General features: G+C 31.3%; 2 protein-coding genes across 2 annotated transcripts; both read left to right on the forward strand.

Moving 5' to 3' along the window:
- The first annotated feature begins 7,719 nt into the window (after positions 1-7,719).
- On the forward strand, positions 7,720-11,165 carry LOC146897640 (DUF2358 family protein (DUF2358)). Its single transcript, XM_085738289.1, has 2 exons — positions 7,720-8,482; positions 10,503-11,165. Exons 1-2 carry the CDS (start codon positions 8,121-8,123, stop codon positions 10,903-10,905), a joined length of 765 nt encoding a protein of 254 aa, XP_085594415.1. The 5' UTR covers positions 7,720-8,120; the 3' UTR covers positions 10,906-11,165.
- Positions 11,166-12,589: 1,424 nt separating this feature from the next.
- Positions 12,590-15,719, forward strand: LOC146897641 (glycosyl hydrolase 5 family protein-like). Its single transcript, XM_085738287.1, has 3 exons — positions 12,590-13,239; positions 13,918-14,527; positions 15,092-15,719. The coding sequence occupies exons 1-3, from the start codon at positions 12,646-12,648 to the stop codon at positions 15,511-15,513; spliced, it is 1,626 nt and encodes a 541-aa protein (XP_085594413.1). The 5' UTR covers positions 12,590-12,645; the 3' UTR covers positions 15,514-15,719.
- The last annotated feature ends 28 nt before the right edge of the window (positions 15,720-15,747 follow it).

Raw genomic sequence — 15,747 nt, forward strand, 5'->3', positions numbered from 1 at the left:
TTTTTTTCAAAAACTGAGATTTAAATGGACCCTACAGTCACCGCAGATGATCCATTCCCATAAACAAAAGGAGAATGAACTTTTAAGGAGAATGAACATTTATTTTTTCTCTTACAAAATTGGAGAATAAAATTCATCTGAAAAAGGTAGAGACTCAAACAGATTTTTATTCAATTCCTTTATATTGCTAACAATAGGATTGTTTGCTTCCATAATGACATAGAGGATATCATCATAGTTGTACTACATCAAGGAAATCATAGTTGTACTACATCAAGGAAACTGCAAATAGATATGGAATTATGTTCATTTTCTTTGTGATATTGTTGCTTGAGTTCAACTCTTTTCTTCCTTAATGTTTTTTTAGTGTAACTTTTTTAAAAAAATACTGAAATACTCTTACACTAACAAACATTGTCGATTATTAAAATAAAATCAACTCCTACCTTACACACTACAACTAATACAACTGCTGCCACACACTACAAAACATTTCACAAGATTTCGGAATAAACTACAAAGCATTATACAATTGAAAATTTGTTAACAAAGGAGAATATATGTTTGTATACAACACGTGGAGAATCAATTCAACACATTTTTCCTACTACTACAACATACAAGTTCCACTAAATTTTATTTAATTTTAATTACTTTGCATAAAATTATACATTCAATCCACTTCCATGCAATCTGCTACGAATGCAACTATAAAGAGATTGCTTCTAACAAAACCAACACAAATTAAGAATATTGAAAAACATAGTGAGTAGATACAACATTTATCTAAAAAAATTCCTAATGTTAATAAGTGTTTTTTTTGAAAGTCTGAGATCATAAATTTGTATATCAATCTAAAACAAAGGAGATGTGATAGTAATGAAAGAAAATAGTTTATAACACAATTTAAGAACATGAAAAAACATAGTGAGTGAGTATATACATCAGTTGTGTATTTATTATTATATACATCAGTTGTGTATTTTTTAATAATATTAACACAAAAGTTGTTCGGAACTCCATATGAAATTCATTTTAATTCATTATCTCAAAAGTTGAATCATATGTTATTGCAAAAATATATGAATATTTTGTTTGAACATTAATCATGATGCAAATTAGACATTGTTGTTGTGCAACTATGAATTTCAACCAAAAGGATGTCTATTAGTGTTTGTTTATAAAACTCATTACAACATTCTTGAAAATAATTTTGGTGCAACGAAGTATTAGAATTTAGAAGCCAAAAGTTAATGCATTGCTTAGCCTAATGTTATTGTTGTGTCTTTTTTTAAAAAAAAATTCTTTTATCATATTTTGATTTTCATTTTTAAACAGAATATATAAAACCATATTTTGATTTTCTACCTTCGAGTAATTATTGTTAAATATATTTCTTAGTTTATAACAATTGATAGTTTCTATTTTTATTTTTTTATAAACCAGCATAGTTTAAGTACATTAAAAAACATAGTGAGTAGATATATACTGGATATATTTCTTAGTGATAAACTATTCTCAGGTAAATGACGGCATTGAATACTAAACCAGCGAAGAAGAAAGAGTAGATGTGACAGTAATGAAAATGTACGAAACATTGTTTCATCTTTGCTATGATAGTTCCCAGGACTCTGTCTTTCCCTTTTTTTCTCTTGGATAATGTCTCTCAATCCCTATCCCATAGTTGTTTGTAGATCTGGTTTCCACAGATCAGACCTAAAAATGCACACCATAATGATATCATTCCCTTTCCTTTACGTGAGGAATTCAGAACCAAAAGATGCAGGATAAACTACCTTCAAAGAAAATACATTGAAAATGCGTCAATAAGTTTCCCTAGATTAGCAAACAGACATATCTATGACCCTTCCAATAGAATATTAGAACCATGTCAATGTGCTCTTTTTCCTTACGAGAACCTTTTCTTCTGTCTTTGAACATGTTTCGACATTTAGGTACCACTTTTTTTGAACAGATTTCGACATTTAGATACCACTTAAAAATTGTCTTTATAGAGCACTTCTGTGGTTATACAAAAGCTCTCTGTGGTTTACTCAAAGTGAAGCCTTTCTAGTTCATTACTCTCCAAATATTGTATCTTGCAACGTACTTTATTTCTCAAGAATGAGAGATGGAAAGATGCAGAATAAACTACCTTCAAAGAAAATACATTGAAAATGCGTCAATAAGTTTCGCTTGATTGAAGATTATACAACAATCATTTTCCTACTATATGAGGTCAGTTGCATGAATCAGATCACAATGCAAAATTCAATTGTGAACCACGACCACGTTACTTGACTGGGTAATAGTTCATTTATTTTTAAACTAAGAAATATATCTAACAATAATTCCTCGAAGGTAGAAAATCAAAATATGATAAAAGAATTTTAAAAAAAGACACAACAATAACATTAAGCTAAACAATGCATTAACGATTGACTTCTAAATTTTGATACTTCATTGCAGCAAAATTGTTTTCAAGAAGGTTGTAATGAGTTTTTATTAACAAACAGTACTGGATATCCTTTTGGTTGAAATTCATAGTTTCACAACAACAAATTCTAATTTATATCATGATTAATGTTCAAACAAAATATTCATGTATTTTTGCAATAAAATATGATCCAACTTTTGAGATGATGAATTAAAATGAACAAAGTTCATATGAAGTTCCGAACAACGTTTGTGTTAATATTATTAATAAAAAAAATACACAACTGATGTATATACTCACTCACTATGCATTTTTTTTAGGCACAAACTTGGATGACTCACCATTATTGAAGAATCCATAATAATGAATATTAGAGAAATAAGACGATGTGATCGATTAAAGCTTAATCGTTCTTTAAAAATGTTTTTTTTTTGTTTATTAGGGGGAAAAATCATTTTTAAAGTACGATTAAGCTTTATTTTTAAAGAAGGTGAGGAGTAATAACATATTTAAGTTTGTTAATGTTGAAAATATTTATTACAATTTAAAAGTCTCAAACATCTAATATAGAATAATTTTTTTATAAATGAGAATGCTTTGAAAATGTTTTAAAAAAATAGAAACGTTTTTTTTATACTGAGTGACCTTCAGAAAATGTTTTGAATTTTTTGTATAAATAGAAAGAGCATTCGTGCATCGCTCATTTTCAATCTTCGTTCTACCTGAGTTACTTTTCACTCACTCTCCATTTTCGTTCTCGCGCGCATTCTCAATTTCATTCCTTGAAAACAATTGCTATTGAAACTGGAAGAGTGATCGGCGAAGACATTTCTAAAAAATTGGAACGTATTAGATAATTCATTAAACTTTGGTGCATATTTTTAATTTTTGTGATATTTATGTTTGATTTTTCTATTTTATTTCAAATCTTGATGTTCGCGCAATACTCAAGCAAGTTCAAGGTTATCGCTATTTTTGGATCTTAGAAAACCATAATTATTGTTGTTTTTTTTAGATCTTGTTGTGTTTCTGATGATAGTGCCTAATCAATTTTAAGTTATCGCTATTTATTAAGTTATCGCTATTTAATCAATTTTGTGATGTGATGTGTTGTTTTTTAGATCTTGTTGTGTTTTAGATGATAGTGTCTAATTATTGTTTTCGTTTACTTAAACCCTAGAAAATCTGATTAAAATGTTTATGTCAGAATTTTTGGAATCAAGAAGACCAACACCTGAAGAAGTTCACATGACATTGTAAGTTATTAATATGATTTTATTTTACTATTATTTAATTATTAATACTTATGTTTAGGAATTCTAAAGAGGCATGGAAGCTAAGCGAGTTACCATGACTGCTGTTGATTCCACTGTTTGCTTGAACAAACTAAGGCTTCTCTTAGGATTTGGAAATGGATCAAAGGTTAGTGTCTATGCACATGTTAACACAATAAAGTCAATTATATGATAACCGTTGAAAATTGCATTATATATTTCATATGCTATTTTCCTCAATAAAATCAAATATATAATTACTGTTGGAAATTGCTATATATATTTCATATGCTATTTTCCTCAATAAAATCAATTATATAATAACCGTTGGAAATTCAACGAAGCCACATTGAACTTTCCTTTTCAAAAATGAAATTCAAAGAGAAAAGAAAAAAGAAAAAATAAAAAAACCTATGAAATTGATGGAGACCAGACAACATTATAAAGTTGTTTGTGACAGACAAATTTACTTTAGGGACACTAGGGAGAAAAAACACATAGAATTTTCCTTTTCCAAAATTAAATTTAGAGAGAAGGAAAAAAAATAAAAGAAAACATCAACCTCAAGTAAATGGCGGCATTGAATATTAAATCAGCGATTCTGATAAACAATGATAAAATAATATTAAAGATGATCTCATGCACAATAAAAGAATAAATAAAAGATTACCACAAAAATGTCATATCTTTGTTCATGAATTGTCATCATTATTTAAAAACTTACTGTTTGCCTCAAGAACATGGCTAACTTTTTGGTATCGAGGACAATGACGAACAAATTTTCAATCTTCCCCAACTTTAGGTTGTCTGCAAGAGTGGTTGATGACTTTACATGAGGAATTCAAAGGCAAACCTTCGAAGAAAATACATTGAAAATGCGTCAATAAGTTTCCCTTGATTGAGGATTATACAACAATCATTTTCCTACTAGGTGATGTCAGTTACATGAATCAGACCACAATGCAAAATTCAATTGTGAATCACGTCCATGTTAGTTGACTAGTTAATTGCTCATTTGTTCTTAAACTAAAAATATATCTAACAATAATTCCACGAAAGTAGAAAATCAAAATATGATAAAGAATTTTAAAAAAAGACACAACAATAACATTAAGCTAAGCAATGCACTAACGATTGGCTTCTAAATTTAATACTTCATTGCACCAAAATTGTTTTCAAGAAAGTTGTAATGAGTTTTTTTATTAACAAACAATATTGGACATCCTTTTGGTTGAAATTCATAGTTGCACTACAACAAATTCTAATTTGCATCATGATTAATGTTCAAACAAAATATTCATATATTTTTGCAATAACATATGATCCAACTTTTGAGATAATGAATTAAAATGAATAAAGTTCATATGAAGTTCCGAACAACATTTGTGTTAATATTATTACAAACTACACAACTGATGTATATACTCACTCACTATGTTTTTTAATGTTCTTAAACTGTGTTGGTTTATAAGAAAGATAAAAACTACCCATTGTTATAAATTAATTTCTTTCATTAACATTTTTTAGATTGATATACAAATTTATGATCTCCTACAAAAAAAAACTTATTATCATTTGATATACAAATTTATGATCTTCTACCGTAAAAAAAATTATTATTATTTGGAAAAAAAATTACACAAATGTTGTATCTACTCACTATGTTCTTCAATATTCTTAAATTGTGTTGGTTTTGTTAGAAGCAATCCCTTTATAATTGCATTTGTACAAGATTGCATGGAAGTGGATTGAATGTACAATTTTATTCAAAGTAATTAAAATTTAATAAAATTTAGTGGAACTTGTATGTTGTAGTAGTAGGAAAAATGTGTTGAATTGATTCTCCACTTGTTGTGTACAAACATATATTCTCCTATGTCAACAAATTTGCAGAAGTATAATGCTATGTAGTTTATTCTGAAATGTTGTAAATGTTTTGTGGTGTGTGACAACATTGTAGGAGTTGTAGTGTGTAAGGCAGTAGTTAACTTTCTTTCAATAACCGACATTGTTTGTTAGTGTAAGGGTATTATGGTATATAAAAAAAGGCTACACAAAAAAAAAGTATTGCCTTTATTAATAGTTATAGATTATTATGGTATAGATCTATATGTAAACTGAAAAATATTCATGTAAAAAAACATATTGACTAAATATATTTTAAATAGAGAGTGCATTCATTAGAAGAAACAAACATGTAATATGTGTGAAAGGCAAACCTCATTCAGTGTTCATAATTTCCAATTCGAACAAAACAAAATCTAACTTTAAATCAATCACAAAAACAACTTAAAAGTCAAAATTACATTAAGGAAAATGAATATAATAAAGAAAATGAATATAATTCCATATCTATTTGCAGTTTCCTTGGTGTAATACAACTATGATGACATCGTCTATGTCCTTGTGGAAGCAAGCAATCCCATTGTTAGCAATATAAAGGAATTTGATAAAAATCTGTTTGAATCTCTGCCTTTTTTATATGAATTTTACTCTCCAATTTTATTCTTAGATGAATTTTACCATTCAATTTTGTAAGAGAACAAAAAACTTCATTCTCCCTAGACGTAAATGCACGCTAGATAAGGCTATGCATAAACCAATTCTTCCTCTCCTTTTGTTTATGGGAATGGATCCTCTGCAGTGATTGCAGGGTCCAGTTAAATATCAGCTTTTGAAAAAAAAAAATTAATGCTTAAAAATATAAATGTTGAAAACTTGAAATTAAGAGAGATAATATACATTTAATGGTGTAGATTCCACACCGTAAAAAACTGGAAAAAAAACACATGGAGGAAATCCATTCCCTTTGTTTATTTGCAACTGATGTCTTTTTCTTTTAAAAAGCGGTGGTTACAGAAGGGTAAATATGAAAGAAAAAAAAGCTACACAAAAAAAATATTTTGCCTTTATTTGTAGTTATAGATATTTGGAACTGATGCCTTTTTCCTTTTAAAAAACGGTGGTTACAAAAGGGTAAATATGGAAGAAGAAAAAAACTACACCAAAAAAATGGTTTGTCTTTATTAATAGTATTAATAATATTTATTAATAGTTATAGATAATAGACAATAGTTTTTACTTCTCTAATATTGGGATAAGCAAAAACAGAATTAACGTATATAACATTTTGCAGCATTCTATTGTGCACTATCCTTAGAATCAATGGTGGATTTTGCCATTTCAAAGCTTGGGACTAATATAAAGGTGATTTCGAGTTCTTTTGTTCAAAAATATGATATTGTATTACCACCGAGTTAATGTAACAACAACTTACATTGTACCATTTTAGTTAACAAAAAAAAACTTACATGGTACCATTACTGGCTACTGATCGAACTAAAGCTAATGTGCTTACTATCTACCACCATGATACATGTGGTATGAATCCTAATGTGCTTTATCATGTTCTCAAAGTAAAGCCTGAAATCGTGATCCCTATTGATGGAACTAATGTGCTTTAGGATAATGAGATAATACTTCAATATACAAGGGAAGATTTTCTGTCAAAAAAATAAGGAAGATTTTTTTTTTTACTTCAAAAGTGTTTATAAATTGATTTACATTTATATTTTTCAAAGATCCATTAGCAAGACTCACTCAGAACATCTAAATCTAAAACTTGTCTTTTTTATCATCATCATTAGAATAAACTCTTGATGTATTTCATTAATAAAAGGCTAAATTGAGATTATATTACCACAAGACCCGAGTTCCCCAAGCACAAGGCGTGTCGGGAGGAAGGTGCAAAATCAAGAGATTACAAAGTCAATATCACAAACAAAACAAACAACGAGCAGAGAAAGAAATGAGTTAGCTAAGTTATAGCACCCAAACACATAAGAGGATGAGACCACCAAGAATGGTAATCAAAAGCAAAAGTAACAAATCTCGCTTTCAACCACCAATAGTTAATCACTTGATTTTATCGAGCAACTAAATCATATTGTGTTTCTTGTGCTTAAAAATTCTTCCATTTCTTTCATTCAGATCACCCAAATACAAACAAGTCGTAAAACACTCACTACAAATCGACGACGTTTTGAATAAACTCTTGAAGTTCAATGATCCTAATTTTCCCTCCACCAATTATCAAGTCCCTTCATTATCACCCTACATCTCTTTCTCCATTTTGTCTTTCTCTTCATCTATATCCATTTTATCCACACTTCCCCCACAAAAGTCTTGTACTACTTTTCTATTTTACAAAAAATCCATAAAAAGTAGGGTCAAACAAGCCCCTAAAAATATCCTAATCCAAACCCATCCACATTTTCCCGCTTAATAACTCAATAAATCCAATTATCCACAACATAATCTCATTTTCCCTTCATAATTCAATTTTCCCGGAAAAAAATTGAAATTTTCTCGCTCGATTCTCACCCAACAGAAAAATCGAAGCTTTCTCAATGACTCTTCTAGTACACTCCCCGGAAATTCACGTTACCCCTCAATTCGCACAAAACCCTATCCCTAATTCGCGAAAATTCCACAATTTCAAACCCTATGCAAAATTGAACGCAATTGGGTCAAAGAACAGGGTGAAGATTTCATGTGAAGTGAAGGATTTTGCGGTTTTGGAATTGGGTTTGGATCGGAACGTGAAGCAGTATGGTCAATTTTCGGTTCCGGTGAAGAGTGGTTCGAAATCGAGCAAAGAGGAAGAAGAAGAAAAACAGAATTATTACTTGAATATGGGTTATGCTATACGAACTTTGAGGGAGGAGTTTCCTGATCTATTTTATAAAGAACTTAGCTTTGATATCTATAGGTTTGTATTTTTATTCATTTATTTCATGATTTTGCTTAATCTTGTGTTGTGATGATTTTTTAGCGTAGAATGATAAAATGGTTTTGCTTAATCTTGTGATGATATTTTAGTTTAGAATGATAATATGATTTTGCCTACTCTATTCCCAAAAATATTTAAGTGCAAGGCGTGTTTGAATTGACTTATTTGAACTTATCTGCTAATATAAATTTTGTGAGATTGTTTGAGAGAACTTATGAAAACAGCTTATGACAGTTTTCAAAATCTTTTTTCAACTTATTTTCATAAGGTCTCTAATATAGCTTATAAAGACAATTTATAGCATATACAAAAACAATTTTAACTTTATTTTATCTTTAGCTATAGAAATAGCTTATGTGAGCTTATACATAACTGCGCGCTTATCATGATAAGTGCTTGTGCTATAAGCTACACATACGCTGTTTATCTAAACAGACCCTAAATAGTCAAACTTGTCATGGAAGGTAGTTACTAGTTATGTAAGCTTATTAGTGATAGAAATCAATATTGGGTTTTCAAGGGAGTAATTTGAAGATTTAATATATGAGTAAGTAGACAAATTGATTCTTGAAATTGTGATCATTAGTCAAAATTGTCTTTCAATTTTATGAATTAGCAAATGATTTATGAATTGGCAAATGATTCCTTGAAATGTAACGTGTTAGTCAAAATGGCCCCTCTACTAACTTTGGTCATTAGAAGCTATGATGTGACGCGTTAAATGTTCATTTGGCCTTCCATGTGGATACCACGTTAATGCTCCCTCTATTAATTGTTGTCGTTGGAGACTATGACGCGACACATTAAATGAACACGGAGCCTTCCGTTGGGTTCCCACATAAATGGTCAATTTAATTATTTGGGGAACTAATTGTGTTGGTCTGTGTTAACTGTTAACTTATCAATTAGCATGCCACATGGGGTATTGAAGTGGGCACAAAAATCATGAAGATTGTGCCAATGAGTCTTGCTTTGTTATTTATAGTTGTGATATTTTTGGTAATTACTATTTTTTTACATCAATTAATAGTGAAATGTTTGATACCCTTTACTTATAGCTTACTCACTTTTTTTATAACCTATATTGGCTATCATGATGGAAGTATCATACTGTCAAATTTTGCTTACATTTATCTTGATGGCTAGTTGAGTATATCGAAGTTGTGATTAGTTTAACTCTGCATCTTGACTTATGTCACCTTATATTATGCCAAAGGTCGTTGTGCTTGTTTAAGCAATTCTCAGTTTGAGTCCTAAGCATTGCATTTCTGTATTCAGAAAGAATTTGGCTAGAGTGTATTGAGGAAGATTATTATACTAGCCAAAGTAATAAGAGGACCTGTTACTCTTTTAATTGGGTTAATAAGATTAGAAATAAGTTTCTTCTTGCCCCTCATTTTATATTTCAGAGGAGTTGCAAAATCATATACTGTCCATTGGTTGAGTTAGGCAACGGGTTGTTAGAAGTTAGGAGTAGGACTAACTGTTCCCATCCCATAACTGGATGAATTTATTTCCAAATGAGAAAACAACAATTGTTTGAGTTTATTGCAGCAGCAGGGTAGGGAGGGGTAGAAAGAGAGAGGATGGGGAATTATGGGGGAAAAAATATAATACTGTGAGTATGTGTACATCTCGAGAATAGAGATTTGAATGCAAAGAGGATCAGCGAGGCATTGCATGGTCTCCTTGTCATGCTCAATGCTGTTTAGTGCGATTTAGAACCCACATATTTGGAAGGGATCAGCAGGGCCAAAGACATTCTTAGGGCCTTTGTCTTTGGACATGCTTGTTTTGCAGAGCTTCAGGCCTAAGCCTCTTTCCACTCCATCCAATATATGAAATCAAATATGTTTACCCACTACTTGCTTTGAATATGATAGGTTGGTTACTTGGTTATGTTATGTGCTTGTGTTAAAATGATGAGCTCCATATCAATGTTTTCTATACTCTGATCTGCTAAATTTGCCTGCTATAACATCTCTTTTGTGTTTTTCAGGGATGATATTGTATTGAAGGATCCTCTGAATACGTTTATGGGTATTGAGAATTACAAATCGATCTTTTGGAACCTTCGATTCCATGGCAAGATATTTTTCAAAGCTTTGTGGATAGACATAAACAGTGTGTGGCAGCCTGTTGAGAATGTAATTATGGTTCGCTGGACGGTTCACGGGATCCCACGAGTTCCATGGGAAAGCCGCGGTAGGTTTGATGGAACCTCTGAGTATAAACTTGACAAACAAGGCAAGATTTACGAACATCGGGTTGACAACATTGCTTTTAACAAACCTCCTAGGTTTAAAGTGATGTCAGTGGAAGAATTGATTCAATCTCTTGGCTGTCCGCAGACCCCAGGACCAACTTACTTTGAAATATCTTCATCTACTAAGAGAAAGTAAAATCTACTCATGCTCTTCAAAAAGTTTTGGACCAAATTGTGCATATTATGTATACATTGAGCTAGATATGTAGTATCTTGTTGTAACATATAACCTTTGAGAAAATGTCTTTTTCTGTAACATATAACCTATGGTTTATATGTATCTGATGGTGTCCTGATCTGCTGTAATTAGTTGAATTTGAAAAGCCGTGTATATATTTATATTGTAATTATGCAATTTTTCAGTCTTTATCTTCATAAAAGCAATTCATGTACCAATCTTGCAAGAATAATTCATATTTTTCTAAAAACTCATCTATCAGGTCTCATGTGTTCGATTGTAAAAAATTAAAAATGTCTTGTGTTTATGTTCTGTTTTTTTTTTATTAAAGAACACTTACCATACTATAGGTATGTTCTCTACATACCCGTGTTACCAATATTCGGTTTTTAGACACTGGTTAGCCTGTTTTCACGCCGCACAAACCACTATTGCTCCAGGTTTCAAGGTTGCCGGAGGGTGTGGTGGCTGGATCTTTTTTTCTTGAAAGAAGGCCGGGTTCGCTGATGTGAGCCAGGTTCACAGGTTGTTATTTTGAAAAGGAAGGCTGGTGCCTGGTTGGTTTCATGTGAGACATGCACGTGGACAGTGATGGGAGCAGAGGTGCTTCCATAGAACTCAAAGCAGAATTAGCTAAATGACGAGCAAGAAAACTAGGATGAGGAATCCTTGAATTTTGCTGGAGGAGGACGTAGCTTTCAAATATTTAAGATCTAGAACACATTTAAAAGGATAATAAACTACATATTTATGTGTCAAATGAGGGTTGGTTTAGTTGATAAGAAGTTGACTCACATGTAAGGTTGTAAGTGCAACTCATGATACCACGTGAGGATTTCTTTGGTGGGTGACACTTGAGGCATGTCCCGACCTTGGTGAGCCTCGAAACCCAATTCACTTTAACTATAACAAAAATAAAACTACATATTTATGAAACACTTTAACAAAAATAAAACTACATTCCTTCAAAAAAAATAAAACTACATATTTATGAAACTTTATATTCACTATTATGAAAGTATTATATATGTATATATGAAAGTATTATATATGTATATGTGTGTATATATACATTAATAATAATTTTTTAATGAATAAATTATAAATTGGGCAAAACGTGCAAACTGGAAAAGCTAACTATAGGAAAGCAGATCATCGTAGCGTCAACCAACATGGGATACATCCTTAACAAAAACCAAAAGGGATACAAATAAAAGGCAACTAGAGATTAAAATCATGTTTAACCAAAGCATCCGCCATTTGGTTTGCTTAAGATTCCAACGAACTTCACAATCACCTTTAGATAAGGTTAAAATACGAGATAAGGGAATAACAAGGGTGACAACAACCAACCCTAACTTAAAAGTTGGTCGATAAGGTTAAAATACGAGAGATAAGGGGATAACAATGGCGACAACAACCAACCTTGACTTAAAACGTTAATATAGGAATAGATAACAATCACCTAAGTGTTAGTCTAATTAAAGAAAAAGATTTGGATATGCATGTGCACATAACAAAATATTCTCTCTCTCTCTCTCTCTCTCTCTCTCTCTCTCTATATATATATATATATATATATATATATATATATATATATATATATATATATATATATATATATATATATATATATATATATAAACACTCTCCACACATCCTTAAACAAAATTAATAATTCTCTTCCAAAATCCAAAAATGTTGAGAAAAGCCTTTGAATCCTTATTTCTTCTTCTCCTTGTTTTCATCTCTTCATTACATTTATCATCACACCATGCAAATGCATATCCTTTATCAACACATTCAAGATGGATCATAGATGATACAACAGGTGAACGTGTGAAACTTGTTTGTGGAAATTGGGCTGGTCACCTTCAACCAATGATCCCTGAAGGACTTGATAGAAGACCTATAAAGGAACTTGTTGGTGAGCTTGTGAAAAACAATTTCAATTGTGTTAGATTAACCTATGCTATTTATATGTGGACAAGATATCAAAATGGCATTGTCAATGATACTTTTAAGAATTTGGATGCACCTGAAGTTGTTGAAGGTATTGTCAAATATAATCCATATATTTTGAAAATGACTCATATTGAGGCTTTTGATGCTGTTGTGAAAGAACTTGGTGCTCAGAATGTTAGGGTTTTGCTTGATAATCATGTTAGTGAACCTAAGTGGTGTTGTCATGATGATGATGAGAATGGTTTCTTTCATGATAGACATTTTGATCCTCAGGAATGGATTCAAGGACTTACTTTGGCAGCTAAACACTTTGAAGGACATCATCCTGTATGTATTGCTAACTACTTAATCCTTTTTTATTTGTATCTTATTTTCACTTGATTAATTAAATTGATATCCCTTTTAATTTGTGTTTGTGTGTTTTAGGGTTTAGGCTTTGGAGATTATATTATTAGCCCTTTTTTTTATTTTTTATTAAATCATATATATATGCCCCTTTTTGTTGAAAAACAGTTGTTAATTGACAACTAATATTTTTAGAAGGGGTAAAAAGCCATTTGATCTTTAAATATGTGAAGGGTTGTCACAATAATCTTAGAATGTTTTGAAATGCTAGTCATTTTTGTCCTCAAATGTTTCTTTGGTTAGTTTGTTTAGTCTGTAAATGGTTTTCGTCAGTCAATTTGGTCTGTAAATATACTAACAGATGAGAAAGTTGATGATATGTTTGTAATTACTATATATTTAGGGACTATATTAACATCGCCTCACCAAAAAAGTGTTTACCATTTTACAAGCACAGAAAAATTGATCAAATTATCAAGATAAGCTTTAGGACTAGAGATATATTTTTTTTTTTTTTGAAGGGAGAGCTTTAGGACTAGAGATGAACATTGCTAATTCAGAACTATTAGCATCCCTTTTATATTTTGGCTTTTGTGTTCTAATTTCAATGCCAAATTGAATATAACAGAACATTGATTGGTTTTTATTCACTAATAACAGATTGTGGCAATGAGTTTGAGGAATGAATTACATGGTCCGCGCCAAAATCTAAAAGATTGGTACAAGTACATGAGCCAAGGAGCACTTGCAATCCATAAATCAAATCCAAATGTGCTTGTTGTTATCTCAGGTTTAAACTATGACACTGAGTTGCAGTTTTTAAGGAACAAACCAATGGACATAGACTTAGGAAAAAAAATGGTGTATGAGACACATTTGTATTCATGGTCTGGAATTGGAACACTCAAATTGAAAGAGATTTGGTCAAAGCAACCGCTGAACAGAATTTGTGCCGAGAGCATCATCGGTTTAGACCAAAGAGCTGGATTTCTTACCATGGGTAAGAAGGCAGTTCCTTTGATCTTTACTGAGTTTGGATTTGATCAAACTGGTTCTACAGTTGAAGATAATAGGTTCTTGACATGTCTTCAAACATATCTTGTTGGAAGAGACTTGGATTGGGGTTTGTGGGCTTTTCATGGTGGTTATTATGTTAGAGAAGATAAAGTTCAACTTGATGAGACTTTTGGTGTTGTTGATGCTACTTGGCATAAGCTTAGATACCCTAATTTCACGGACAAGTTCCAACTTTTGCAAAGAAAGAATCAAGGTGAGCATTCATACTATTCATAAAACATGGTTAGATTTATGGTTAAATTATCCGCGCTTTGTATGCGGCAGCGTCTCTATCTATCTTTTTTATAGGAAAATAAATCCTTCATACTCAGCGGTTTCCTCACACCTCTGCTGAGCATAGGTCTCATCCAGGGTTTTAAATAGAGTCTGTGATAAGGGTTGCGATCGCGTCACCATCTTTGATATTGCGAAGAATCGCAGTCAGATGTGGCCGATGATTCCTTAATCGCGGTCGCGCTGCATTTTAAGAAATATCGAAAACCATTGTATTGTATTTGTGACATAGACCACAGTCGCAGACCTTTATTTGAAACCCTGGTCCCATCTACTAGTTTGAATTATTATAGAAACAATGTTGCAGTGTTGTCAACCGTGGAATGCAAAAAATGGCAATTTGTTCAAATTTCACTACACTATAGCCCTATAGAGGCACTATTTGACAACACTGCAATTGAGTTCTAATTTTACAGAAAAAAACAGATACTTATTCTAATAACTATATTCATTTTAATTGAATTTTCTGTGTTTCTTAATGCAGATCCTACTTCCAAACGTTCCAAAGCATACATTATGTACCACCCTCTTACTGGTAAATGTGTACAAGTGAATGAAAACAATAAGCTTGAAATTGGTAGCTGTGAGAATCAAAAGAGGTGGACTTATAAGGGTTCTCAAATCTTTTTGAAAGAAAGTAAAAAGTGCTTAACTGCTTCCGGTGAAGGGCTTCCGGTTTCTGTTTCTGATGATTGCGAAAGCAAGAATAGTTCATGGAAAACTGCATCACTTTCTAAACTTCATTTGGCTACTGTTAATCAAGATGGCAAACAACAACTTTGCTTGCAAAAGGATACTAATTCATCTGCTGTTGTAACTTCAAAATGTATCTGCATACATGATGATTCTCTTTGTCTTGATGATCCTCAGAGCCAATGGTTTCAACTTGTTGCCACCAATGTTTAGTTTGAGTTATTATGTTTAGATCTATTAATTACTTTAGGTTTATGAGTTAACTAGGTAGGTAATAAAAGAATATTCTTGAGAATAATTTTATCTTAGGTTCTTTTTTTATTGAATTGCTCTATCATTATAGAGCTCTTAATGTTATGTTTAGGTTTAAAGAAATGCAATCAAATAAGAAAATCAAGACATTTTTGTCATTCTCCCTATCCATGGAAATCAAATGAAAATTCAAAA

Source organism: Medicago sativa, chromosome 8 (genome assembly GCF_051527215.1).
Source record: "Medicago sativa cultivar Bolivia chromosome 8, Bolivia_mono, whole genome shotgun sequence".
NCBI classification, from domain to species: Eukaryota; Viridiplantae; Streptophyta; class Magnoliopsida; order Fabales; family Fabaceae; genus Medicago; species Medicago sativa.

What these genes read in the sequence shown, in the direction of transcription:
- LOC146897640 (XM_085738289.1), top strand. Translation starts at nt 8,121, where the DNA reads ATGACTCTTCTAGTACACTCCCCGGAAATTCACGTTACCCCTCAATTC. An exon ending in CTTAGCTTTGATATCTATAG is followed by an intron (nt 8,483 to 10,502) that starts GTTTGTATTTTT and finishes TGTGTTTTTCAG; the next exon opens with GGATGATATTGTATTGAAGG.
- LOC146897641 (XM_085738287.1), top strand. Translation starts at nt 12,646, where the DNA reads ATGTTGAGAAAAGCCTTTGAATCCTTATTTCTTCTTCTCCTTGTTTTC. An exon ending in ACTTTGAAGGACATCATCCT is followed by an intron (nt 13,240 to 13,917) that starts GTATGTATTGCT and finishes CACTAATAACAG; the next exon opens with ATTGTGGCAATGAGTTTGAG. An exon ending in TTTGCAAAGAAAGAATCAAG is followed by an intron (nt 14,528 to 15,091) that starts GTGAGCATTCAT and finishes TTCTTAATGCAG; the next exon opens with ATCCTACTTCCAAACGTTCC.